At 48.6% G+C, this 26883-nt stretch overlaps 3 protein-coding genes across 3 annotated transcripts in view; 2 read left to right on the top strand and 1 right to left on the bottom strand.

Annotated features, from left to right (window-relative positions):
- Positions 1 to 976, top strand: part of SCAPER (S-phase cyclin A associated protein in the ER) — a 170569-nt gene extending 169593 nt beyond the window's left edge. Inside the window, exon 32 of the mRNA XM_076348457.1 lies at positions 230 to 976. Within this exon, the coding sequence (XP_076204572.1) occupies positions 230 to 324 (95 nt within the window). The 3' untranslated portion in view covers positions 325 to 976. The remainder of the gene's footprint in view (positions 1 to 229) is intronic.
- A 2140-nt stretch (positions 977 to 3116) lies between these two features.
- ISL2 (ISL LIM homeobox 2) lies at positions 3117 to 5763 on the bottom strand. The gene is made up of 6 exons (XM_076348448.1): positions 5706 to 5763; positions 4524 to 4713; positions 4059 to 4318; positions 3647 to 3930; positions 3373 to 3543; positions 3117 to 3233 (listed from the first exon to the last, which is right to left on the bottom strand). Exons 1-6 carry the CDS (start codon positions 5761 to 5763, stop codon positions 3117 to 3119), a joined length of 1080 nt encoding a protein of 359 aa, XP_076204563.1.
- Positions 5764 to 15279: 9516 nt separating this feature from the next.
- The window catches only part of ETFA (electron transfer flavoprotein subunit alpha), a 33104-nt gene continuing 21500 nt past the window's right edge, over positions 15280 to 26883 (top strand). The window contains exons 1-5 of the mRNA XM_076348447.1: positions 15280 to 15347; positions 22671 to 22820; positions 24662 to 24743; positions 24844 to 24926; positions 26444 to 26543. Of these exons, the coding sequence (XP_076204562.1) occupies positions 15309 to 15347; positions 22671 to 22820; positions 24662 to 24743; positions 24844 to 24926; positions 26444 to 26543 (454 nt within the window). The 5' untranslated portion in view covers positions 15280 to 15308. The remainder of the gene's footprint in view (positions 15348 to 22670; positions 22821 to 24661; positions 24744 to 24843; positions 24927 to 26443; positions 26544 to 26883) is intronic.

Here is a 26883-nt window from a genome sequence, read left to right as displayed (position 1 = left end):
AATCTAAGCCTTTGCTCATCAGAGCCCTCTGCCCCTGTTTTTAAAGCCAAACCTCAATGGCCGTAGCTCCGCAGCAGTGTTACCCCATGATTTGAGAAGCTTTTGGTAGGGGGAGGGGAGTAAATGACTTGAAGTATCTCGAATTGGCTGCGCGTTCATTATTCTTGTTTTATTGCCATCTTATCTTAAGAGAGAATAACTTGGTGATTTTATGTTCTGTCTTCAACAGAAAAAATTTTCAGTTCTCAAGATTATCTTGAGCTGTCCAACAGATTCCCCCGCCAGTCCTGGGAAGAAGCTCGACAGTTCTTCTTGAAAAAATAAGCGTTGCGTTTGGTTTTAAAATCCCCTAACATCGTCATGCTGACCAGTTCCTGCTGACTACCTTCTTGAAAAGGCTATTCCGAAAAGTTTTTGATACTCTAAATACTTGTGCTGTAGATATATAATTTGCACTATTTATATAATAAGTACTGTAGATACTTTCAAGTTCTGTTTTGTAATTTTGATAATTTGAGTTTATTTCATTCACATATCCTATGTCATGATTTGGGTGTTTTCTACCCTGTGATGTGGTGGTACTCGCACTGCAGAACTGCTGAAATAAGATTGCAAATAGAGAAAATATGTTCTATATATCTTGTAATAAAATAACTTATTCTGTCCGTAAGTGTGACTTCTGCATTACAGATGTTGCTGTGTTTGAATTACCATAAGCAACACAAGTCGGAGAGAAAAAAAGACTCTTAAGATGCCTTTCCAGTTAACCAAAAGTCTACAGAATTTGTCAAATTCGGCTCTGAGGAAAGCTCGTTTGTAATTTTTTGGTGATTTGGGATGAGTCGCGTAATACGGATTTTTTTAAGCCACACACGTTTTTAACGTTTCGGTAAGACTTTAATAACGCCTGTTTAAACCTCGTGATGTTCTCTTAACGGTGAAGGTGCCACGAAACAAAATTAAAACGTAAAAACGGCGGCGTGTCTCAGCAAGATTCATTTCCCGCGCCTCTCGCCGAAGGCCCCGGCGGCGGCGGCTGCCCCGGGCAGGGCCCGCGCGCGGGGAGCGGCTGTGAGGGGGCGCGGGACGCCCCGGGCCCTGCGCAGCGGGGACGGAGCTTCCTCGGGGAAGGCGCCGGCCGGGCCGCGCCCATTCCGGGCCGCTCGCGGCCGCGAGGACCGGGATCGTCTCCTCTTCGCGGCCCCCTCGCCGGCCCCAGCGGCCGGGCCCGGCCCGAACCCGAGCCGGCGGCGGCAGTCCCGACCCTCCCGGCGAGGCCGCCGCGCTGCCTGAGGCGAGGCCGCCGCGCTGCCTGAGGGGGGAACGGGGGCTCCGCGGAGGCGGTTTTACGGTCCGGGCGGCCCCGCTCGCAGGTGACGGAAACGGCTTGCTTCAGTCTAGGCCCGGGAGAGCGCGGGGAGCTGAAACCCGACCCGGCCGGAGGCAGGTAAGTGCGGGGGCCCCGGGGCGGGGCTGGGGGGGCGGGAGACCCCCTTCCCACCTGTCCCCGGGCCGGGGGTGCCGCCCGCCCCGGCGGCAGCGGAGGAGCCGCTGGCTGAGGCGGCCCCTTCGCCTCTCCCGCCGGCACGTCCCCGGCAGCCCGGGCTGCTCCGTGCGCCCCGACGGCGGCTGCGGGTCGGCCGCGCGGGCCAGCTCGCCCGGGGGGGCCCGGTCCCCGCACACCCGCCTCCTCAGCCCCTCGGGGGTGGTGGAGCCGTCCCCACCCCGGCGCCGCGCTGCCCATCCCCTTGCAGCCCGGGGGCTTCGGGTAGGGCCCAGCTCCCCCCCCCCCAGCTCCCCGAGGGTGCGGGCCCGATTGCCCGGGGATGGGGACGTGGGGGTGGCTCGCCGTGGTTTAAGGCCGCCCGGGCCTGCGCTCCCGCCGGGAGCCGGCCCTGAGCGCATTCCCGCCCGAGTAACGGGGAGGCCCCCGCCGCGCTCCCAGGTGATGCCAAAGGCAGATAAGGAGCCGCCGCCTGCGTCTAGACGGGGGGATGAATACGCGCGAGGGGACGGCTCGCCTCGCCGCCGCCGCCCCGGGGGAGCCCCCGCCGCCCCCGGGGAGGAGGCGAGGCGGCCCCGCACCGCGGCAGGTGCGGGCACGACCCGTCCGAGCCCGGGGGCTGCTCCGAAGGGGAAACCTGCGCTCCGCCTCCCCGGCTATAAATAAGCGGCCCCGGTCGGGAAAGCCGATTACCGCGGTGCGGGGAGGCCGTGCCGGCAAAGCCGGGGCTGCGCCCGTCCCGACCCGCACCCCAACCCGGACCGCGACCCGACCCGCTCCGCTCCGCGCCCCGACCCGGCCGGCAGCGCGGCTCCGCGCACGGGGAGCCCCTCCGCCGCCCGCCCGCCCCCTTTTTTTTTTTCGTTTCAATCCTTGCCTTTTCTTTTTTTCTCCTTTTTTATTAAGTTCAAAATATTTAATCCCACTATTCAACCGCTGACTCTGACAATAAATAACAATAACTTACTTTTGTTCGTTAAAGGCTCAAACAATCCGTCCTCCGTCCATTGATAACTTAACGTTATTAGCACTGGTTTTCCCGTTAAAAAGTCTCGTTCCCGTGTCCCGTTTTTCCAGCGATCCTGCGGGGCCGGGCGCCGCGTCCCGGGAGAGGCATCGGCGTGAGATGAGGCTGGACGGCGCGGCTCCGCGGAGGGAGGGCCAGGCCGGCTCCGCGGCCGCGGGAAGGCGCGCACGCCGGGGGAGTCTCTCCCCCTTTTGGTTTTGGTTTTTTTTTTTTTCTTTTCCCTTCCAAAAAGGGAAGAAAAGCCGTCCCCGGCGCAAGCGGCGGGTGAGGCAGCCTGTCACCGTGCCGGGCTCCAGCGGGGAAATCCGCGTTTCTTTGGGGAAAAGAAACATCGAAATCCGCAGGGAAAAAAACCCAAAACAACGAAATAACCAGGGCGGGGGCTCTCTCTCCGGTCTGGTGAAGGCAGCGAGGATCCCGGTGCTTTTTTGGCCGTCAGTAACATATTTTTTGTTTGTTTTTAAATAAGAATAATTAAAAAACAAAGGCGTTTGTCCGGCGCTCTGGGAGCGGCCCGGGGCCGGGTGTCTCATGCAGGGAGCGCAGGCATGCGGAAGTCCCGCGGCGGCGGGCGGCCGGGCCGCCTCACGTCTCGGCCGGGCTGGGCACCATGCTGTTGGGGGTGTCGGGGAGCTGGGAGGACAGCGAGGTCACGTCGCTGCCGGAGGAGGTGCCCAAGGAGCCGGACTCGGAGAAGGAGACCTGGGGGAGCGGCGGCAGTGAGGGCCCGGCGCGGTCCCCCCCGCCCCGTCCCCCTCCCGCAGCGCCCGGGCCCGGCGGGCCGGGGCCTGCCCGCCCCCCCCCGGGGCCCGACGGGGCGGCCCGGCGCGGGGCGGCTCACCAGCTGCTGGAAGGCGGCGGGCTGCTCCAGGTCGCTCTGCAGGGCGAACTCGCTGAGCGCCTTCCAGGGCGGCTGGTAGGTCTGGACCTCCACGGCGCTGCCCTGCACGGCGCTCTCGTGGCGGATGGGGCTGCCGGCCACCAGCGGCGTCCCGGTGAGGCCCTGCAGGCTCTGCGGACACACGGGGCTTCAGCGCGGCTGCCGCCCGAGCCCGCCGGCCCGGGACCCCCCCTCCCCGCCACCTCCCTCCCCGGCGGGGCGGGCGAGCGCTCACCGTCTTGTCGCTGTGCTGCTGCTGCTGGAGCTGCTTCATGAGGATGGACTTCTTCTTGTCCTTGCAGCGCTTGTTCTGGAACCAGACGCGGATGACGCGGGGGCTGAGCCCCGTCATCTCCACCAGCTGCTCCTTCATCAGGGCGTCGGGGCGCGGGTTGGCGGCGTAGCAGGTCCGCAGCGTGTGCAGCTGCTTCTCGTTCAGCACCGTCCGCACGCGGGTGGTCTTCTCCGCCGCCTTGTGCGCCGGCGGCCGCGGGGCGGGCGGCCGCCCGGGCACCGGCTCTGCGGCGGGCGGGGAGGGCGCGCACCGTCAGCGCCGCCGCCCGCCCGCCGCAGCCCCCCCCCCGCCCCCCCCCCGCCGCCCGCCCCGAGCCGCGGCCCCGCCGCGGCCGTTCGGGGGGAGCCGGTACCTGCGAGGTGCGCGGCGGCGGGCGGCGGCGGCGCGGGGCTGCGCGGCCCGCGGGCGGCGGCGCCGTCGGGGGGCGGCCCGTGGTCGGCGCGGCAGAGCAGGTCGCGCTCCCGCAGGCAGAACTGGTCGCCGGGCAGGAGCTGGCGGCCGCAGGCGGCGCAGCGGAAGCACTCGAGGTGGTAGACGTGGTCGCGGGCGCGCATCACCAGGTCGCTGCTGCTGAAGGCCGCCCGGCACTGGGCGCACTTGATGCCGAAGAGCCTGCGGGGACGCGACGCGAGGCGACGCGCCGTCAGGGCCCGCGGCCGCGCCGTCGGGGCGGCTCCGGGCGGCGCCGCGGGGGCGGGCAGCGGCTGGAGGGTCAGGTTTTCGTTTGGGGGAAATTCGGGGGTTTTAAGGGGCTTTGGGGCTTTTTCGGGTTTTGGTTCGGCTATTTCTTAACGAGCGCCGGCGCACTCGGGGTCACCTGCTGTAGTCCCGCTTGCAGTAGGCCTTGCCGTCGCGCAGGAAGCATGTGCAGGTCTCGTCCAGGGGCTGCCCGCACTCGGCGCACTTGAGGCAGGCGACGTGCCACTCCAGGTCCGGCGACACCCGCAGCAGGAAGGGGTCCTGGATGCGGCCCCCGCAGCCCGCGCACAGGGCCAGCCCCGGCCGCCCTGCTGGGAGCGAGCGGGGCACGGTCAGGGGCGGCGAGGTGCAAGAGCGCCAGGAATTTGGGAAAGACACTTTTTTCTTATTCTTATCTTTTCTTTTGGTTTTCTTTTTTTTTTTTTTCCCCAAAATAGGAAGAAAGAGAAATAAAGGCAGAAACACAGAAAGGATGGAAACACGAAAGGAGAGCAATAAATACAGCCAGAAATAAAAAAAAAACCCAAACAAACAGAAACTTGATCGAGGGAAATAAATGCAGAAAGACAGAGGCATAAAAGTAGAATTTCGGAAAAGGAAATAAAAGCAGAAACACTGAAACAAAAGCCGAGGAAAAACTGAAAGAAAGAAAAAGAAAGAAAAACGGAACGACGGAAAGAGAAAAAAAAACCAGCGAAAAAACAGAAAGAGACAGTTAAAACGGGAACATGACAAATGAAAACAGTAAGAGACAAGAAATCTGAGAGACGGAAGGAGAAATAAAACCAAACAAAAACAGCAGAACAGAAAGAGAAAGAAATAAATAAAAACGGAAAGAGAAATTTAAAAAAAAGAAAGACCGACCGAAACACGGAAAGAGAGAAAGAAAGAAAGAAAGAAGGACGGTAACGGGCAGAGAGAGAGGGAAGGAAAGGAAGAAAAAGCAGAGGGAAGGAGAGACAGCAACGGGAACGGCGGAAAGAAACGAGATCGGCAGCGCGGACAGACGAAAGGACAGGCACGCGGTAAGGAACGGAGCCAGCGGCGGACGGGGAGCGCTGGGCACGAACGGGAATAGCGGCACCGGCGATGCCACGGGCCGAGCCCGCAGCCGCCCGCCCCCGCCGCCACGCCGCAGCCCTTCCCGGCGCTGTCACCGCGCTCGCGGGTCCGGGGCGGCGCGGCGGCCGCCAGCCCGCCCGACGGCGGCGGCGCGGAGCCCGGCCCCGCGGCGTCCCGCAGCGCCCCGCGGCCGCCCCGCCGCGCCCGCCCGCCCCGGCGCCGCGTCGCGCGCACTTACTCTTGGAGGGCTCCCCCATGGCGCCCGGGAGCGGCCGCGGGAGGAGGATGTCCACCATGCGGGCGGCCCCCTGCGCACCGGCCGCGATGCGGGATGCGGCGCCGCCGCTCCACCACTACCCGCGCCGCGCGGGGCGGGGGCCGCGCCCGCCCCCCCGGGCCCGCCCCGCCGGGCCGCGCCGTGATGTCAGCGCGCACCGGCCGCGGGGGGGGTGGGGGGGCGGCGCTGACCTCACCGCGCGGCCCCCAGAGGCGATTGGCGGCCGCGGGGAGGGCGCCCGCGGATTGGCCGTGGTGAACAATGGGCGCGCGGTGGCGCGCGGCGGGGCGCGGAGCGGCGCGGAGCGGCGCGGACTTCCCGGGCCGCCCCGCGGGAGCCCGGCTTGGCGTGGCCCGACGCCGGCTCGGACGGGAGGGAGGGTAGCCCCGTGCGCCGCGGGAGAGGCGCCTCCGCGGGGGCGGTGGGGGCGCGCCTCGGCGCCCCCCGCTCCGGGCAGCCGCGGGAGCCCCCCGGCAGCCACGGCCGCCCGCGGGACCCTCCGACCGCCTGGCGCGGTGGCCGGCGCCGTGCGCCCCGTCCCTGTACGGGGAGGGGGGCGGCGGCATCGGCAGCCCGAGGAGATGGAGATTCGTTTCAGCTTTTTTCCCCTCTGTTTTCCCCGTGATTTTCCTCGACTTTTACTTCGCCTTCTATTTTCTCCTTTTATTTCCCTTTTCCTGTTCTTTCCCGCCTCTTTCGCCTTTTATTTCGTTGTCCCTTTTCCCTGCGTTTCGGCGTGCCGCAGGCAGGTGCCCGCGGACGGGCGCGGCGGGACCGTCCCCGGCGCTGCGCGGAGGCGCATCCCCGCGGCAGACGGGGAGGGGGCTCCGCGGTGGACGCCGGCTGGAGGCTGCGCGCCCGCGGAGCGATTCCCTGCTGGGGGGCGCGCGCGGGACGGCCGCCCCGACGGACCCGAACGGGACCGCCGGCATGGTCGGGGTGGCCGTCCCGGGCAGCAGCCGCGTGATGGGTTGAGATTAGAGGGAAAAACAGTATTTTACCGCATTTTCATGCACCTGATCCCGTGCTGCTCCTGCAGCTGAACCTCTCCTGTTGCTTCTTTACCCCTTCTATTCATTTTTCCTCCCTCTTTCCGCCCAGTCTCCATGGGCTTCCTGTGCATTAGTGGAAAAATAGGAAGAGCACTTCAGCGGCCTGTGACTCAGTTTTAAATTCCCAAAGACTTCGCAGCACAGCGGCACGAGTGGCTCAAAAGGTCTATGGAAGCTTATACGTGCTGGAATTGAGATTGCTGCTGTCTTGGGGCTTCGGTTCTGTCCCTCTCCCCCAGGCAATCACCTTTTTAATTTTACACATGGAATTTGACAGGCGTAGACCAACCTGTACGACTGGGGAAGGACATGGTGACTTTAAATTTTGGCTCAGGAAGGGCAGGCTGTGCTCGTTTTGCTCGGAGGAGGGGGGCAGGATGAGTTTTCCAGCTGAAGCACTTGTTTTTTGTACGAGTCAGGCACCCTGTAGGTATGAAACCCCAGAAGCTGAGGAGGGGGAGAGAAGGATTTGGATAACCGGCGTTTGACTAGTTGGCCCACTCTCCCCAGCCTGACCACAGCCCCTGCTACGCCTTTGAGGACCCCAAATGTTGAAAGCAAACATTTAAGTTTGCGCAGGAGCCGAGGCGGGAAGCAGGATGGTGGTTGGGGCACCCACTTCAGCAGGGGCATGTGTCACCACGGGATTTTAGCATCCCTGCCAGCCCCTGCATGTACGAAGATGCAGAGGTGCGGTGTGGCAATGACATCCTCAGGGCAGGGTGAGCCCACGTGTCCCCTGCCTGTGTGGCAGTGGCAGGGTGGTCATGGTGCCTATCGGCATTTGTGGTCCGACCGCTGCCTGCCGTTAGTGTGGTTTGTTTGCCAGCAGCAGAGCTGAGCTGGGAGGTGAGTGATGTGAAGGGCACTGGAAAAGTTTGGCTGGCTCTTCAAACTGGGGTGACCCTGTGGGACGGGTGACGGGAAACCTCCACAGCGCTGCCATGACCGTGGGCAGCATGGGGTGTCCTGCCCGTGCCTGGGCTCCTGGCAGGAAAGGGGGTGCAGAAGGGTGACTTCAGCCTGAGCCGGAATCCACAGAGTCCTGAGTGAGTCAGTATCTGCATGTGTTAACAATAAAATGCAAAAATAAAATGTCAGAGTGACAGGAGAATGAGACACGTCTAAGACTACAGCAGCTTGGCAGGGATGCTCCATGTTGCATCACCCCTTTTCTCACTCGAGGGCAGGGTCCTCTCTGCTCTCCCAAACCCCCCACCAGCTTAGGAACAGGAAAGGTTACAGCTGAGTCAGCCAAACTTTTCCAAACGGGCGCAAAGCTGTGCTGTGGGCACACCTGTGTCAGTACGGAGCAGTGCGCTGCCCCGGGCAGGTATGGCGGGACCGGACTCGCTTTGTGATCAGGCAGGTAGGAACGGGGCAGGCAGTGCTGCACGGGCACTTCAGTAGAAAACCCCAAAAAAGGACTTGCCATGGAAATGCTGAAAGCCCTGAACCTCCTCTAGGTGATGTGCGAAAAACTTTACGACTACAGGTAATGCCAAGAGGCATAAAACCAGCCTGATACCACCACGTTTTACAAACAGGTTAATTGTTGGTTCATTTGAGGGGGGGTAAAGGGAAAGCACATCATAAAATCACAGAATAATTCAAGTCAGGAGGGACCTCTGGAAAACCGCTTTCAGGTTGCTTGGAACTGCTGGAAGCATTTGCTAGTCAAAACCAAATGCAGTCTCTCCTGCCATGCTGATTACTCCTTGCTCTCCTCCACCCAGTGTCCAGAGTTTCCAACCGCTTTTGGGGCAATTCCGGTTGGGTTTGGTGCGAGAGCTGGCAGGGGCTGCCTGGCCGCGGGGTGAGGCTGGCTAGCAGCGCTTCCCACTCGCTACGGAGCAACTCTTTGGTTTTTCCTCCCAAATAGAAATACAAGTTCCCTCTAGAAGGGGGAAACGGTAACAATTTTTTTGTTTGCAGCAGATTGCAAAGGCAGTAAATGCTGATTCTTTCAGAGCCAGCCATGGATTAAGTCCATTATAAAATTAAAACAGATGGAACACAATTTCACTTACATTACAAAAAAGGACAGGAACCATCTGCAATAAGATTTAGCATTGCAAAGCTATTGTTATCATGTTACCATTAAAACCTTTGATGAGGGGTTTTCTTTTCTTTCATAAACTTGTTCACATGAAACAAATGTTTTATTTATCCATCTTCCTAAGATAATCATATTTTATTTAAAAAGATGGCATCTTTCAAAAAACCAGCTCTTGGTTCTAACAGAACACGTAAAAACAAAGAAATGTAAAACTCCAACGTCAAACCATTGCAGGCTTCAATGGGGAAGATGTAGCAAAAGGAGAATGCCCTGTCCATTTTTCCTTTAAAAAACATTCCCTTGTGTTTGGGGACAATGTCTGATACTGAAAATAGATAATTAATGAGATAATGGGATACTGCATGTCACCTCCTGTCCAATGGGATTATCTGATGGCTAATTATGGACAGATTGTGATTAATGTGATTATGGATTGGATATTAATCTGATTCTGGATTGATCTAGTTATGTTTTAGTCTGCTCCAAATGGTTAATTGGATCTGAGATAATAGAAATGCAGCTTGCACCAGATTTTGCCACATCAGTTGATGAAGTATCTTTTGATCTGGGTGGGTTACGAACAATAAATTATTTACAGCTGTTGAGAAAATGACTCTTCCTTAGAATGTAGTCATTCATTTTATTTTTGAGAGCCTTTGAAAACAAAATCAATATCCTTTTTAAAAGGAGATGTTGACAAAAGAAAGGCACGTACATAACTCACAAACAAATGTGACGAAATTAAACAGTGGTTAACCCGGTGGCCTAATGTCTGGTGATGCATTTGAATTGCTATGTGGAGCTTTGGGCTCAATTCTTCTGAGACCAGCAGGGGTTGGGAGCATTGCAGGGGAAGAGGGCCCAGCTCTGGGGAAAGTGGTATTGCACAAGAGCCACTGCCAGCCCTGCTATTGATTAAGAATCAGCCATGGTAAAATGGCAAAGGGAGGCCTTGCCATTTTTTCCCCTCCAAATAAGAAGGATTCAGAAAGTTGACGAGCGCAGAAAGGACTCATCGGCCCATCTCATCTGGCCTCCTTCATACCAGACCATGCAATTGGACCCAGTATTATTATTTTTTCCCCTCGCAGTGAGCCCGTTCATTTATGGTTGACCTCAGTCATGTCTCCCAGAGATGCATCTGGTCTTGATGTAGCCTGCCAGTGTGGGAGAGGCTGCCCCGCTCCCTGCGAACCCATCCTGCTTGTTAACTACTTTCACTGAAATGGCGAATTAAGTGTGTATTTTCAGTTCAACCCCCAGCCACTGGATCTCATTATGCTAATAGCTGCGGGATTAAAGGCAATAGGTAAGTTGCAGCATCTTAGACTTCGTGACAGGGCAAGTGGGAGGTGCGTTAGCTTTCGTCACCAGGTGGCATAAGCTGCAGGTAACTTCACCAGAAGGTGCTCCTCTCCCAACAGGCTTTGCAATAAATACAGCAGGTCCCAAAACACTGGAAATAGAGGCCTGTTACAGCTGCTGCGCTTAGCACTGAAGTGTTATTCACTGAGCTGAAACCGAAGGAAAAAAGGAAAAAGCAACTTTCCCTGAAGCACTTGCAGGCGTGGAAAGGGCCGTTCCCCTGGGGTGATTTCACGTGCGGGCTGTCCCTGCCTCTGCAGGAATGGCTTGGGCTGGCACGAGCGGGAATACGGTGGCATCTGGATTCCTCTCCAGCAGCGTAATAGGCAGAAAATGCAGCTACCTGTTTAAAAAATAATGCTGCTATGACCCGGCAGAGAATTTTACACGCATCTCCCATTAGCGACAAGGCGAGCTGTGTGCCGGAGGAGGGCGGCAGGTCGCAAAACACCCACTGCAAGTGACTGCACTAGGAGAGGAGCAGAGCTGTCCCCGCCGGTGTCGCTTCCCTTGTCCTCCACACAAACCACATCTGCTCCTGGGCAGGACAAGCTGCCTTCCAAGGTAACCTGAGCCTTTGCTTCTAGGAGGTTATGAGGGTCCCTTTTTGCCCGTGACCTCAGCAGAAGGGGCTTCTTTAACTCCTCTGGTGATCTCGTTCTCTAGGAATATGCAGCAAATGTGATGTGATGTTGCTCCCTGACTCCCTCGTTACTTGATTGGCACATGAAAATGATTAGCAAGTGAGAGGAGTTTATAAGAAAGGGAAAATGCCTGCCTGTGGTGGTTGTGTAGGCTCAGTATCAGTAGAAGGGTTGTCCCTGCTACGGAGTGGCTTTGGGGGAGCCATTTCCTCTGTCCCCCACTTTGGAAATAGGGCTCATGGCATTGTCTCCTTCCAAAGGGCCGCTGTAAGGCCTCATGAAAGACAGTCTGCTGAGCTGAGACACACAGGTGAGTGGTTGTAAGATGATCTGGGCAGAGCATTAAGCACACCTGTGGTGGTGTTTTATTATAAATGTCAGACATGTTGAGATGTATTTTTGTGCCAGTGAGGATGAGGAGCAGAGAGCAGGACCCCAGGGAGACGCGTCCCATGTTGTGCAGAGGGCCCCGTGTTTGTGGCCTTGGGGAAGGGGTGAGTGCAGGGTGATGGGCAACATCCTGGGGTGGCTGAACCACTTGGTTCATGCGAGCTTGCAGCACTTGGGCACAAAATATTTCAGCAGCAGAGATCTCGCCTGCTGCCACTTCCAAGGTGGGTTTCTGTCCTGTCCCTCCTCGCTGCTGCCCGTCTGGTGCTGGGCCGCGGGTCCTGCCCATCAGCTCAGAGAGCCCCACTAAGCCATAAGCAGGTTGCAGTTGCTTTAATGTTATTGGATTCTGACAGATTAGGAGGCGAATCCTTTCGTGTGTTGGGGAAGCTTCCCAAATGAAGCTCTTTTAATTTATCTGAGTCAGCTTTCCCCAGGGCAATTGTAGGAGGAGTAAGCTAAAGATGACCCGTGACAGAGGGGACCATCGTAGCAGTAATAAAAAAATTCCTGCCCTTCACTAAATCCCTTAGTCATGAGGCTGTATTAGCTGGTTTCCATATGTTTTAATTAGGAATTATGTATTTTAAGGGAACCAAAATCTGATTCTAGTGGAGACATGATTATGTATTTGTAGTGGTTTTCGTTTCATTTGGCTTTTGTAGAGATACCAATACAGGTACCTGCTCGTTTGCAACCATATTTTTAAAAATTTGAGTAATCTGTGTTATTGATTTCTTTTTTTTTTCTTTTTCCTTTCCCCCCCTCCCAATAGTGTGAAAAAATGTAATTCCCTTTCCAATGCAGAAATTGGGTCAGCAGATCCTAATGAAATAATCCTGGATAACAATGCACCATACAAGAATCTGCTTCCACTAATTAATGGCTAATTTTTCTTTCCAATTACAAAGTACTATCCACTGCCTGCAGTGGATGGTAACTCCACCTTCAGCGGCACCTGTTTGTTGCACGTTATACCATTTTTATTATTGTCATGCCCTGGGTGGGAAGGTCAAATAGAAAAAAGCTTTTTGCTGCTATTCAGCTAATATGATTCATGCTGATATAATCCCTACCTGATTACAGTTATAAGCTCCTAAAACACTGGCCATAAGTGATAAAGACTTCCTTTGTGCTTCAGGGTGTAATCCGCATCAAGCCAGTTTCAATAAGGATTACGTGCATCTGAAGTGCTGTTGAAGTTTTGAATCAAAATTGTAAACAGAAAACATAATAAAAAGCCTGTCATGTTTCTGGATTGGTGACACTACACCTTGAAATCTGACCTAAAGGGTGGCGATGTCACTCTGCTCATGAAAATACAATATATGCTATTAAGCCAGATACATAGTGAAAGGATCAACTTATTCTGAGCTATGATGCAATTAGGTCAATTTTGATAGTAGCTCACTTTTGTTTTGGTCTGAGGTATTAAAAAACCAAACTCAAATGAGATAGGTTTGTTTATTTTTGTGCTTTTGGGTTTTTTAGGTGTACACGCATAGCTTCTTTTTATTAAAGATTTCATCCCCATGAGATGTGCACGTTGGAAGCTCAGTTTTGGAGCTTAAAATAGGATTATGAAATTGCGTGCCATGCTTTTAATGAGTAAAACACCTTAATTAAAAAGACATAATGGCCAAATTAAGGATGCCCAGGATGTTCTGATTTTGTATCCTTATTTTGCTTTTGTTGTTCCTTTTGTTGGATTACCTAGGGTACAGATAGGGATTTCTGTACTGTATGAAACTTCACATCTCTAAAGAGTTACGCTGCACCATAACCATCTCTCAAATTGGCGGTAAAGAGCTGCTTCAATTATTTATCCTCTTCTCAAACCCATCTCAGGGTCCTGTGACTTCAGTAAAATCGTCCTTCCCCTCATCTTCATGAAAACCTTTTTTTTTTTTTTTTTTTTTTTTTTTTTAACCCCGGTCATTTGCTCAATCCAGGAGATGCACAGGAGCCCCAAACACTCATTCTATTTTCTTCATTTTTTGGGGACTGGCTGAGGGGTGGAGCCAGGCCCAGGCAGACGTTAGAGCGGCCCTGGAGCTACTTCAGTCCATATAATCAGGCACAGGCCCTGAAAGAGGTTTGCCACCTCCTTCAGCTCTTCCCTCCACAGCCCTCCCTCGGGGCTTGGGGAGTTTAGGTAGTGCTCTGGGGCCAGAAAGCTGGAATATGCAGTACAGCTGCTTTTCTTCTTTATAGAGGCATTTGAGACAAAGTAAATTGTCCATTCAGATGCTTGCATTGCTGGACCTGGTTAGCTTTTGCTGTAAAGCAGTAGTACTTTTTGGCATCTGATGTGAAAATCATGTGGCAGGATAAATTTTAGAGGTGATCCTCTGCCAAGGCTGTGGCAAAGCCAAAGAGCCTTTCTGATCAATTTGCCTCTTGCTTTTCTACGGGGCGCCTCAGAAATGCAGAACGAATCACTGACATGCTGCAGATCACTGCTTATTCTTGGAAGAACGGTGCAATGGCCGTAATGGTTCAGGGGTTTTTTTTCCTGTTGTTTTTTTTTTTTCCCCCTCTAAACCACTTCAGGATGGGAAGGAAGAAACTGCATTCGTGGCTTGCTATCTAGCGATTTCCAGGACGGGAAGTCGGTTGGGAACATCCCAAATCCATGTGCGCTCGGGGCTCCTGGGCTGGTGGACTGGTCGTTCCAGTGTGGTGGCTGCTGCCAGCTTTTCCAGGACACCAGGCTTTCAGAGAGCCACAGCACGTACTTTAGCAGTGACTTTGGCCTGAAACATTTTGCTTCATTGATTTTTAAATCCCTTGCCTTGCCACTTGGAAAAAATCCAGAGGTATGGAAACAAGTGTGAGGCTTGGCCTGGCCCGGCCCCTGCAGCACCCCAGTGCCATGGAAGTGGCAGGCACAAAATGTTTTGCTGTGGTTCTGAGAAATCAGAAAAATGAACAATAATAAAAAAAGATCTATAAATTATTCAGAGCAAATGAGCTATTCTCCAGTCCTGTTGCGGGGCCGAGCGTAGGGGTGAAGGTGAGGCAGCCGTAAATCTGTCCTGGCGAGGGGATGCCGTCCTTGGGCTGCTGTTACCTGACTGGTCTTTGAAGCTGTCAGACCGTTCGGACAACTGGTGGGTTGCGGCGTTTGGAAAGCGCCATGATGTCTGGCCTCTCCTGTGCGCCACACGCTCCGTCCCCATGTTATCCCCTTTGCTCTCACTGCGTGTCTAACGCTGGGGGAATCTGGCAAGGCGCAGGCAGCCCCGGGCCTGGGCATACCCCCAGGGTCAGGCTGGCAGCCTGCCCGTGCTGGCCATGGCCTCCCAGGCTTCTGCTGGCTCCACAGCCGCAAATGAAGACTTTTCCCTTCTTTTTCTTCGCAAGGCGCGTTTTTATTGGCTTGGGGTAGGATTTGGTCTGGAGCATAGGCATTTGCACGCATAACTCCGCTTCCTGTCGTTTTCTTCTCTTTAACGGGCTTTAACTCTTTGTGGAAACGGTGCAGGGACAGAAGGGAAGAGGAGGCCGGAGAAGGCTGGTGTCGGTGACGAGTCGGTCTGGGCGGGAAGGCGCACGTGCTGCGAGGCGGACCGGTGCCCGTTTCCTCTCGAGGCGCTCCGCTGGCGCTGTACGTGCACCCGTACAACTGCAGCGATTGTGCTCCGCCTTCTGGTACCGCCCGAACGGCGAGGGCAAGCTGTCGGGCCGCGGGACAGCCGGGGGGGTGTGGAGGCCGAGAGGGGGGCGGGGGGGGCGCAGAGCCCTCCGCGCGGTCCCACGAGGCGAGCGCCGCCCCGCCCCTGCAGCGGCGGGTTCCGGTGTTGATGCACCCCAGTCCTCTGCTGCCCGCAGTGAGGGACCGGCCCGCGCGCGCCCGCCCCAACCGCCCCGCGCCAGCCCCGCCAACCGCCACCGCGCGCGCCCCTCGCCGCCCCGCGGCCGGAGCTCGCGGGGGCGGGCCGCGGGCGGGCCACTCTCCGCCGCTGCCCATTGGCCCGCCGCTCCGGCCAATGAGGCGGCGGGGTGGGGCGCGGCTCTCGCGAGAGCTGCGCGGGGCCGGGGCGGTGGAACCATGTTGCGGGCGGTCGCGGCGCAGCGCCTGCGGCGGGCGGTGAGTGCGGGCGGGGAGGGCGGGAAGAGCGCGCGCCCCTTCGGCCGCGGCCGGGGGGCTCCGCCGCGGCGCCCGGCGCGGGGTGCCGAGGGGTCGGTTGCCTTCCCTCCGCCCCGGCCGTGCGGGCCCGTGCCCAGTGGGGCAGAGGTGGCGCGGGGCGGAGCTCCGCCGTCCGCCCGCCCGGCAGCGGTGGCCGAGGGGGTGTCCGGGGGGCGAGCTCCCCCGCTGGACTCCGCTTTTCTTCCACACCGTGAGCTGTTAAAAGTAAAGTTTCTGAGGGGATGCCGGGTGTTGAAGAAGGCCTTTCCGGTGTTCGCTGCAGGCAAGAGTTGAGGATTGCTGTCCCGTGTGAAGAGCTAACGTAGTCATAAGGGAAGTCCTAAATTTCTCGGAGTGCCTGCTCTCATCCACCCTCGTACAGGACTAGCTGAGGAACAGGAGCACTTTCCCTACAGCTGGAAAAGACTCTTGGCGTTTGTTATTGCAAACTCTGACAACGTTAGAAAGAAACTTGTGGCTCAAGGAGAGGCTTCCTGGGGTTTTGAGAGGTTTAATACAGCCTTTCTCGGTCACGTGAACTCTGCTGTGCAGAAGTGTGATTGCTTTAACCATCACAATCTGTGGACCGAAGCTAATGTGAAACACTTGTTGCTTTTCCATATTGACTTTCATATTGCTCAGCTGGGAAGAGTGCTGGGCTTTTGGAGGCCGTTTGCTGCTTGATGTGTCATGGTGGCTGTGTTACCAAATTTAACGACTAGGTGAACTCAAGGTTAGTTGGAGTAGATGATTCATGAAATGACCCTGAATATCTGTTCGGTCTCATAGCATGCACTAGGAGACACTCCCTCCACTAGAACTGTGTGTAAATAACCCTTCTAAAAGAGCTTTAAATCTCACAAATTTCTTTTTGAGCTCTCCAAGGCTTTTACAGGTATTACAGTTCTGTACAGCTCTAAAATACGAATTATGGATCTATTAATTGGTTTCAGATACTAAGAATGGCCTAAAAGAAGAGCAAAAGTAGACTAGGACATACATGACTTAGTCAATCTAAAAATTGTAACTTGTAATCACGGACATTGTTCAGTTATTGTTAGGCTGTAGGCTTTCCAGAGCAAAGGTCTTGATCTCTGGAGCTCCTGGAACATATGGTACTGCTGTGTAAATAATACTTTAGTCTCATGATCGCTGCACAATTCAGTTTCATGTCCTGGAAACATGAGGTCAACTCCTTGTTTTTCAGCCATATGCATCTAAACTCATAAATTTATAAAATAAAGCCAATAAAACATTGTGTGCCTCTTCAGTGTGTGGGTGACAATGTAGTCTGCAAGAGAAGCAAAGCAAACCCAGTTCAGCACTGCTAACGCTCATGCAGTTCAAGAGTGAATCAAGTCTAGAGAAAAACGGGATGCAAGAGACCTGTAAAGTATGAGCAACAAGGAAAGGTTGGAGTTGCATAACTTAAAGATGGGAGGACTGAGGAGAAATATGAAACTGCAAGTGCACAAAAAATTGGTGCAGAGATGGGAATAAGCCATTTCACCGGTCTGTGGATGATAAAACAATAACAGTTGGCTTAAACTGCAAGAAAGCTATTTAAGATAGCTACAAAGAGTTAAGACAGACATTAAGAAATCCTTTCTAGTTGAAAGGATAGTAAGTTTTTGGAATAGGTTGCCTAGGAGTCTTCAAAAACACACTAACAGTAAGCTAGACAGATATGTTGGAAATAACATAGATATGGTTGCTTAGCATCTGATGGAGGGTGGCTTTGTATGAGCTCTTAAGGTCCCTTCCAAACCTGTAATGATAGGAAATTGTGATCATCAGGATCCTCTTGCAGACTTTTAGTGAAGGGGCATTTTGAGGTCGCACATTCCTACCTTTATAAAACAACAAACAGATAACATACTCCCTTAACATTCTCTGTTCTTTTATCGTTTTTATCAGATAAGCAAGTGTCTGCCTTTTTGCCTGTTCACAATGTTGGGGTTTTTTTTTCTTTTTTCTTCTTACATGACATTACACAGCAGCTTGGGACCAAGTTGATTGCAGGTGGGTATAATACCAATGCCTTTAATTTTGTATCCAGTTGTCATTCAGCCTGTGTTGAAGTTAGAATTTATCCCTAAGGATGTTCATGAAGGGCAAGCAGTGCTAGTCTTGACTGTTTCAAGTCATAAATGAATGTCTTGGTCTCCCGCAGTTCTACCTCCATGCTCCCTCAAAAAAACTCCAGCTGTAGAGTGAAAGAGTGAAGGACATTGTGGCGCTCTGTTTCTTAAGAAAACTGTTTTGCTTTGTATAGTACTTCAGGGTTCTGCTGTTGTTTTAAAGGTCCAGATAGAATAAAAGTTGCATTTGCTTCTGCAGTATGTTTTTTTGGAGGCAAGAGATGCTTTAGAGTTGCCTTAAACAAAATAATAGGCATGTTCTTATGAAGCTGTTGGGGATCTTCTGGTGAAAGTGGCCTTAACTGTCAGGTTTTCTTTCTCACTTTGTAGCGTAGTATTTTACCATGTCATAGCTTTTGAATAAAGTGAAGTGTCACTTGCTTAATTTTTAGTGATGTTGAGCAGGTTCTCTTATTTTGTCTTTACAGTGTTTTGGGGGGACCCAGTTTTCACAGTTGTTGAGTCTTTGAGTTCCTGTTGATTTGTTCAGACCTTTCAATTTCCTGGTGTTTCTGAAAATGGTGGACTTTATTTCAGTCATATATGTCTCATGATGCATGTGTGGGTTTCTTTTTGGTTTTTTTTAGCCTGAGATAGTTCAGATAAATAGGTTTAATAGCCTGAAACACACCTTACTCAAAGTACTGGGCTACATTTGTAGTCTTAGGGAATACTTTGTAAATATCCTTCAATTGTCATTGATAAGCTCAGACTGTTAACTTTTTAAATGTGTTAATCTATCTTGAGTTCACTTTCAGTAGTGTCTGTATTTCAAAACAGCTTTGTTGTTTTGATTTTATTAATGGTTTGCATGGGATGTATCTGGAAAAGTTTCTTCTGTATTACATCTTTCTATTGCTGCTTCTATTCCTTTTTAATTTTAAGTCTTTATTGCGATTCCTAAATAAATCCTTTTTATAGGTGTTTTCTTTGTTTCTTTTGCTGTTCCTTGCTGCAGTTATAGCTCCTTTTCACTTCAGGTGCCTTTAGCGTTGTCTTTCTAGTTAGCATTTCCTGGAGTTAAATAGCTGTCGCCTAGACATCTTCTGTAGCCAGATCTGTACAGAGGTTCTAGGAGAAGTGTAAGCTTTATTGCTAGAGCTCCCTCCTCTCCCTGAGTTTCCCAAATACTCTTTTTCTTCTTTTTTTTTTTTTTTTTTTAAGTTTTGCAGCTACAAGACTGTCTATTAATAGAATTAAGCATTGTTTTGTTGTATAGGAATGTAGCCATTATCTCTAATAATACCCCAATTCCTAGTTCCTGGAGTCAGCTCTTGGGGAATTTTGCCCAGTGGTAGTGGGTCTCTATGGGATACATAGTTCCTACTGAGCAGTTTTAAAATTTTAATTTCTGGCCAGTTTGCTTTTAGAGCTAAGAAAATCAGCTTTAGAGATACCTTGGTGGATCCAGTTGTTAGGTGCTTTTGCCTTGTGAATTTCTATTTCGGTTTAGTTCCCAAAACTTCCAGCGGTTCCTCTGAAGAGGTTGGGAGGCAAACTTCAGTTTCCTGGGTGAAGTTCCTAACAGCCTGTTTTACATTCATGCGTATTTGGAGTGTGGGGCCATGTAGAATACACCTGCTGGAGCTCTTGCATTTCTGGAAAGACTTTTCAGTCATCCCATCTTTTGTTCCTGTGCCTGCCACGTGTGTTACTTCCAGAGCCGATTTCATAATTGCTGCGTTACAACGAGCGTCCTTGGAGCAGGCTGCAGGCAGTTAGCTATTGACTGTTGACTGCAGAGGCCAGCGATACCTGTCCGCTCGCCAGTCTCACCAAGCAGCAAGCAAAGATTTACAACACTTTTGTCTGGGATTTTCCAGCTGTTAATACATACGTTTTGTAGCATATAAGCAGCAAATACATATTTAAGAAGTGCTGGGCCTGCTTGTGTGCTGTTCAGGTGACCTGTCTATGTGCTGGGAGACCAACATACGCTCAGTTTGCATTGGCATTGCTGTGAAGAGCAGATCACTTGTGCAAATTGAATGAGTGCTTTGGACGTATGGGGTGCTGGCCTCATGCGTGGGGTTTATCTGCGCACGTGTACTGGGCGTGTCCAGATTTCTAACATTTGGCCAGGACAGTAGCAGTGAGTAGTCTCAGTTATTTTGTCTGAAGTCTAGAAATTCAGGTATTATGCTTAAATTTTTCACATTCTGTTTGGAAAACATTGCTGGGTTTGTCGGGTGGGGAGCAAAAAGATGCTTTGGGGAACTTAAGACGATAGATTCAGCAAATCCTTTGGTACTTTGCAAGGGGCTTAATTGATGTATACTGCACATCTAGGTTCATCTTACCAACTTCTAGACATCTGGAAGTCAGAGGCCAGGTTTGCTCCACAGTAAATGCTGGGGAGGGAGGGGGGGAGTTGGAAACTCCAGACAGTTTTCCTTCATAAATGTTTGTTTTAGTATAAACTGAATCACTGTCTGGAGTTTCTACCAGAGAGGAAATGTAGATGTTTCTGCTGCAGAGGGAATATAGGTGCCTAGCTTCAATTTATATCTAAACCTAGGTGAAATAAATTTCCAGTTCTACTGGTTGCTGGTAGATGTGTTCATAATCTACTGGTGTGCTTGAGAAGCCACTCGATCGCCCAAGTTTGTAGGATGTTTAGCTGTAATTGATTTCTTTGGGTAGCCTGATTTTCCAGAGCTTGGTTTTCACCAGGGACCTTCTGTGGCACAAGCTCTGAGTGCGGTTCCCTCTCAAGGCATTGTTTTCAATAGTTTGGTTGTTCTGTGTGTCTTATTTCTTGTGGTTCTTATCCTTGCTGTCAGCTGGTTAGGTTTGTACTCAACCTTCCTATTTTATCTAGGCTTGAAACTGGACATCCTGCGCAAGTACAGGTGGAGAAATTATGTCAGTGAAATAATGGGCTGTTCTCACACACATGCAGCTGGGCAAGTTACTTCATCAAAATAACTACCTGTCCTCTTCATTGACTCATTGCAGATTCTCAGTTTTCAGGATCATGTGTGACTGGATGATTTACCCTCTGGTTTTACTGCAGAATCTTTATCATAACAAGCAAAAGTCAGTTTGTTTTGGTTTTGTTTATTAAAAAAAAAAAATTTTACGTGTATTAGTATATTAAAATTCAGACTCGCGTAGGAATCTTATTTGTCATCCAGGATTTTTACCCAAGATCTAAAATGTGACTTGTAATTTATTTTAAATCTGGTCTTGTCTTTGTGTTCAGAAATGTGATGCATGTAGGCATAAAGTGACCTTCTGGTGTGCAGTTCCCACAAATATAAAACGTGGGATTATCAGTTTAGAAATAATACCTAGTTAATGCTGTAATACCCAGTCTGCTCAAGCAACATCCATTGCTCTTATTCTTTTTGGCTAAAAAAAATATTTCTCCATTTATTCTAGAATCGTTTGACAGAATGATATAGAGCTCCTCTGGTGGTGCAGTACTTATTTAGGGAAAAGATCATAATATAGTCAGAATTAAGTGCGTGTTTAAAATGCATGCAGCTCCCTTTGGAAATTTGAAAACTTCAGTATCTTTCAGGAGCATGGTCCACTTTACGCTGCGACACAACTATAAATCATTGGAGAAGTGGGCTTTTTGCCACAAAAGCATGGATTTATTCTTCAAACGGTGACTAAAATCTCATAACTTTTATTGCAAATGTATGAAACAATCAAAAATATGGTGTCTGATCTATATTGGCAATAAATATTTTGTTACTGACAATTGGCTTCAAACAATCTTAGAATCTTTAATCATAACAAGTAACCTTAAGCATAAAAGATGAGATGCAGAGCACTTTTACAAGAATCCTTATTGTTTTAATCAAAATGACAAATTACGATCCTGATTCTGCAAAAACTTGTTTTTGTATTTATATTTTTACACTGTGATTAGCTTCAGGGAAGTCCTCGGGATTTGCTTTCTCTTTGTGAAGTTTAGCATCTTGGTAGGCTTTGTGTGGTTGAAGTCTATATCCAAATTTTAGCCTCTCAGATTTTCTGAAGCTTTTTTTTCTAGTTTAAGTGGTAGGTAAGTGCATATTTGGTGTGAGGGGAGATGGGGTCAGAATATATGTGTAAAAAAGTAGTATTTGGCTGTGCAGTCTTTAGCGTTGTGTTAGTATTTGTTCCTTGTTCATATTAATGAATATATTTTGTTTTCCATGTGTTCCATATATTACATTGATTGTAACTTGGGTCTTGATTTAGGCTTTATGCAGGATAAACAAAGACTTGAAGGATAATATTCCTGTTCCCACCTCAAACCCTTTCCCCACCCTGGTATTAGTCTTGGAGGAATAACGCTGTTTCCAGGTTCACCTGAAAATTAGAGAGGAAGGTCTCAGAGCTTAGAATATTTTGGTCTGGTTTCATGGCAATTCTTTGCCTTTTCTTTTTTCCTCTTTTTTTTTTTTTTCTTTCATTTTTGCTTTAGAAGTTAAAATCTGTGTGTGGATGGTGAATTGGTCAAAATTATTATTTAAGGACCATTAAATTGTGGTGGTAGACTAAGTGGTCAAGTGTCAAATGTTTTAAAGGAAAATAGAAAAAAATGAACCTGATGCTTATCAACAGTTCTATTAGCGTGTTTTCAGGCTGTGAGCCCTTGCTGCTTAATTGTCTTCCTGCCACTGCGTACAATTTTGCCTTTATACATAAATAATTAAAAAAGTGTGTTCTGTAGCTAGATTTTGGCTAAAAAGTATAGTAAAAAAACCAAAAAAAAACCCAAACCAAAACATCAACCCCAAAAAACCAACAAATAAATACCTATATGCTACCCTTGATTTCCTTGTGTCTTAGTCTTGCTGGTCTAATCTTCACTCTTTAAGGTAGTTAAGTTGATCAACTGAGCTTGAATGTAATGTATTAAAACGTTTTTCTTAATATTGTTCAGTATTTTCCTCTGGAGGTTTTAGTTTAAACACAGCATGTTATGCTGAAGTCAAGCAAGTTTATACTTTTTTTTTTTAACAACTTATGTATTCTGCCTACTTAATAAAAATTACCTAGATTTAGCCTGTTTTGTTTGACAGCTGTGTTTTACAGTTTGTATAATTGATAACTTTCTGTAAAGCATTGGGTGCTCTTAGGAACAGTTTTTTACTTAAATGCTAAGTACCAAACTCCTCTGTCTCTCTCTCTTTCTTTAAAGGCATCGCTGCTCCGGAGGTTTCAGAGTACGTTAGTTATAGCAGAACACAACAATGAGACTCTTACACCCATTACACTAAATGCTATCACTGCGGCAAAACGTCTTGGAGGTGAAGTTTCTTGTTTAGTAGCTGGTACCAGCTGTGACAAGGTAGGAAAGCGCTATTTTCATATGAAAATATGAATGAAATAATGAATGCAGTGAAATAGTACTTGGTAGCATCTTGGTCAGCCTGGTAAATAATCTGTAGTGAAGAGGAACTGTGCCAGGAATTGCTAATCTGTCGGAAATGTCCTGCACTTGAACTGCTTCTCTTCTGTGAAAATATGGGTATGATTTCATTTCACAAGGGAGAATATCAATAACAGTTGTCACAAGCTTAAGCAAGCAAATTTTTATAGGACTAAAAGACAATTAACTTTTAAAACGGTATTTCCCTGTAGAGTTTGAAAGACAAATATTGCAGTGCTAAGAACTTGGAAAGAAGCTTGCACTTGTTCGAATGGAAACCAGCAGAAATGAAACACCACAGTGATAAATAGGGCTTCTGAGCATCTTACTTTTGCTAGTCAACTACTAGTAGCATAGTGAGAGTGTGTTTGCAACCTAAAATTCTGAAATTGGCGCTTCTTGACTTTATCATATAGCTCAGGTCTAAAAAAAGTTTCTTGTATGTTAGCTGTTGTATTGTTAGTTTAATTTTTATGTGCAAAATCTAGAGACAATATAGGTAGTACGTTAGTGACACCTTTATTCCAGCATGATGTACTCTTGTGTCAACGGTAAAAGTACAAATAATTATGCCTAATATTTTTCATACTAGGCTATTGTTTATGAATTGTTATTCTGAAAGCAATATGTAGTATCTCATGCAGGAAGGCATACTTATGGCACCTAATTCACAAATAGGTGGAGAAATGTCAGTGGCTATTCTAAACTGAGACCCAGGTTTGGAGGTTGAGACCTGGAAGCAAATATTTATCTAGATCAAGAAAATGGGGGGGAAAAAAAAAAATTGCCTGATATGTCTGTCTGAGTTTCCTTATTCTTTGGCACTTGCATCGTAGAAAAATGATTGGGAATGTTTTGTTTGTTTGTTTTTTAATACTAAGTATATGGTGTCTATTTGGCAATGTATGTCATGCTGGGAAAAAGTGCTTTACGAAAAATGAAGGTTTGGTGTTTTTTTAAGTTTCTTTGTAAGAATCTGTATTGATAGGACAAAAAAGCCAGTTACTCAAACAGATATTCTGTAGCAGCTATTATGGAATTTTTATTTATTTCCTCTTGTTAATTTTTGAGGGTAAACTGATACTCGGCAAACTCAGTAAAACTATGCTAGTTCTGGGATGATGCATGTGGTCTCCAGACACTGCTGTCAGTCCTCTTCTCTCTGATCTGCAACAACCCTTTTATCATTTAAACTTTGCTTCTGCAAATTTAAAGGAAAAACTGCATAAATCTGGAATTGAAAATATACATCACATCAGTAGGCAAAGAGTCAGCTGCAAACAAAGGATTGCTCCTAAAATTTGGATAAAGATCGTAACATCGCTGTACATTTGTATTTGCATTGTATGCTTGTGCGGTAGGTATTGACCGATTTAAAAGAAAGTAGGATTGGTTTCTTGATGATTATATCAGAATACTGAGCAATAATCCTCGTCTGTGGTTGTTATCAGCTGTTGTAGTAAATCCTGAGATCATTGTGTAATCCTGCCATACAGGAGGCAAGCTTTCCTGTGTTTGATTTGCTGTGTAGTTTTCTTATTCACAAAATTCATTTTCATTATCCCAGAAGGCACTATGCTGTGAGTCAGAAGATCTGCATTTTGTTTCATCAGGTTTGTTCTGATTTTGAAATTCACACACTTTGTGTTCCAGTTTTAACTAATCTATAGGCTGTGAGCTCTTTGCAGCAGGGACTCTCTGTTATTTGTTTGTGGTGTCTGTTACAATACAAACTAATAATAATTCCTTTGTAATCATAGGTAGCACAAGAACTCAGCAAAGTGCAGGGTGTGGTAAAAGTTCTAGTGGCTCAGCACGATGTATACAAGGGATTTCTAGCAGGTGAGAGTTGTTCTTACCTATTGACAAAAGAAATGGTATTTATATTTGCAGTTGAAAATAAGATAGTTGTAAATTTTGAGCAATATATTTTTATCCTCAGAGGAGCTGACTCCCTTGATTTTGGAAACTCATAAAAAATTTAATTACACCCACATTTGCGCTGGAGCATCTGCCTTTGGGAAGGTAAGTAGGTAAAAGTGCATCAAAAATTTCTTGTTGGAAAGAGAGAGAGACACTGTTGTATGTAAGAGCGTGAATCAAATGCCTGAGAGGTCAGCCATGGAGAGTTTTGAGTTTTCAAAAAACGTTGCAGTAGTTCGCTTAAGAGGTCATTAGTTAGAAACACTGATTCATGTCTGAGTTTTATTATGGGCTGACTTGGACAGAGGAGCCGTGCAGAAGAAATATTTAGTGGTAACCAGCTAGTTCTATGTACACAAGGCAAAATGTACAAACACAAAAATGTACAATAACACAAAATCAATTAAGTGATCTGAAAGCATTATGAAAACTGTGAGGAAAAGTACAGTAAATTGAGATGAAAAATATATGCTTTGCATGTTGAAAGGAAAGTGTGCAGACCTATTGGAAGCAATTTTTTTTTGGAGGGGGGAACTGCATCTATGATGTAAGTCATGTAAATTGAAATGTCTGTAAATATATATAAATAACACAAATCCAAGTCTTAGCCAAGATGTTTTTTAATGAAAATACAATTTTTCAAAACTTGTTTTTTAAGGAGTGTGTTTTGTAAGTATGCGGAGAGCCTCAGTAGTAACAATTTGGTCAATGTTGTGGTGCAGCTAAATTAGAGAAAAAGGATACTTCAGAGATCTTGCCGATGTGGGATGAATAATGACATCAGCCTTCCATCTGACTACTTTCACTTCCAGTCAATATCAATCCGTATACTTGTAATTTTCCTAAGAGAAATCTTTACATACCTTAAGTCTTAGGGTTTTTTATTTTATTTTTTCTTTTTATTTTTGATCTGCAGTGTCTTAGTAAAGGTTAATAGCTTTTGCTTTAAAGTTTATGCTTCCATTTTTGAGTGCTTAATGTGAGTAAAGATTTCAGAACTGGGCCTTTTGTGTTGTACCAGATTAGGAGGGGAACAAAAAGCAAACAAAGCTCTTGCTATCATTAATTTCTTCATAATTTATGTTGCTCTTTTTATCGTTCTTCCTATTCCTAAATGTGCTAAGTAATTTTCTAGAGTCAATTTCAGAGCAGGAGAATATATATTACAATACTAATTTTTAAAATAATAATTTTTTGGCTTTTGGGGGGAGAGTGCAGGGTTTTTTTCCTATTGTCTCTGGTAACTAGCTTCCAAAAATGCTTTTTCTTTTTCTTGAAGTGCTAAGAGCTCAGCAATCCATAATTGTCAATTTTCTGAGTGAACTGCATCTATATTCAGTTTTAAACTATTGAAGCAAATAAGCCTCCTAATTTAAGATATTGAATTAAGGGTTTACTTACGGTAAGTCTCATAAAATGTCTAATGTTATTACAATAATGGGATTTTATTTGGCTGCTAAAGCTACAATGCCCTACAAAAATCTTTAACAGTTGTATGTGCCTTTTTACTTACAGCCAGCATGATATGAAGTTAAAATCGGGACAGCAGGCGTTCTTTTACTGACCACGTGCATTTTACTTAGCATTTACTTTGCTAACTTTTCATCTTTAACTTCTAGAATCTTATTCCCAGAGTGGCTGGTAAACTTGATGTTGCCCCTGTTTCTGACATTATTGAAATTAAGTCACCAGACACTTTTGTGAGAACTATCTATGCAGGTGGGTAATCACAAAAAGGTATGTGGTATTTGTGCAATAAAGGACCCAATACTGATAACTTTTCTACATAATCCTGTTGTTAAAACCTTGGAATATGAAAGGAATTTTCACTTTACAATCTGAATTGCTGTGATTCCTAAAAATGAAACCTGGGGATGGACTTGATGCACCGTGTATGAGAAAGCAAGTAACCCCAACAACTTTGGTACTATCAGTTAGAAACCAGGTCTATCAATTAATAGAATTTGGTGATCTCCTTTATACGTACTGCATTTCTTTGTTAATGTACTTCTGATCAGATTTTGTAGAAAGTAAGACATTAAGTTAATTGTCCAGCTTT

The sequence above is a fragment of the Aptenodytes patagonicus genome, chromosome 10 (assembly GCF_965638725.1).
Source record: "Aptenodytes patagonicus chromosome 10, bAptPat1.pri.cur, whole genome shotgun sequence".
Taxonomy (NCBI): domain Eukaryota; kingdom Metazoa; phylum Chordata; class Aves; order Sphenisciformes; family Spheniscidae; genus Aptenodytes; species Aptenodytes patagonicus.
This window is presented reverse-complemented; position numbering and strand designations above follow the sequence as displayed.

What these genes read in the sequence shown, in the direction of transcription:
- ISL2 (XM_076348448.1), bottom strand. Translation starts at nt 5,763, where the DNA reads ATGGTGGACATCCTCCTCCCGCGGCCGCTCCCGGGCGCCATGGGGGAG. An exon ending in TGCAAGCGGGACTACAGCAG is followed by an intron (nt 4,319 to 4,523) that starts GTGACCCCGAGT and finishes GCGTCCCCGCAG; the next exon opens with GCTCTTCGGCATCAAGTGCG. An exon ending in CCGCCGCCTTCCAGCAGCTG is followed by an intron (nt 3,234 to 3,372) that starts GTGAGCCGCCCC and finishes CCGCTCCCCCAG; the next exon opens with GTCTCCTTCTCCGAGTCCGG.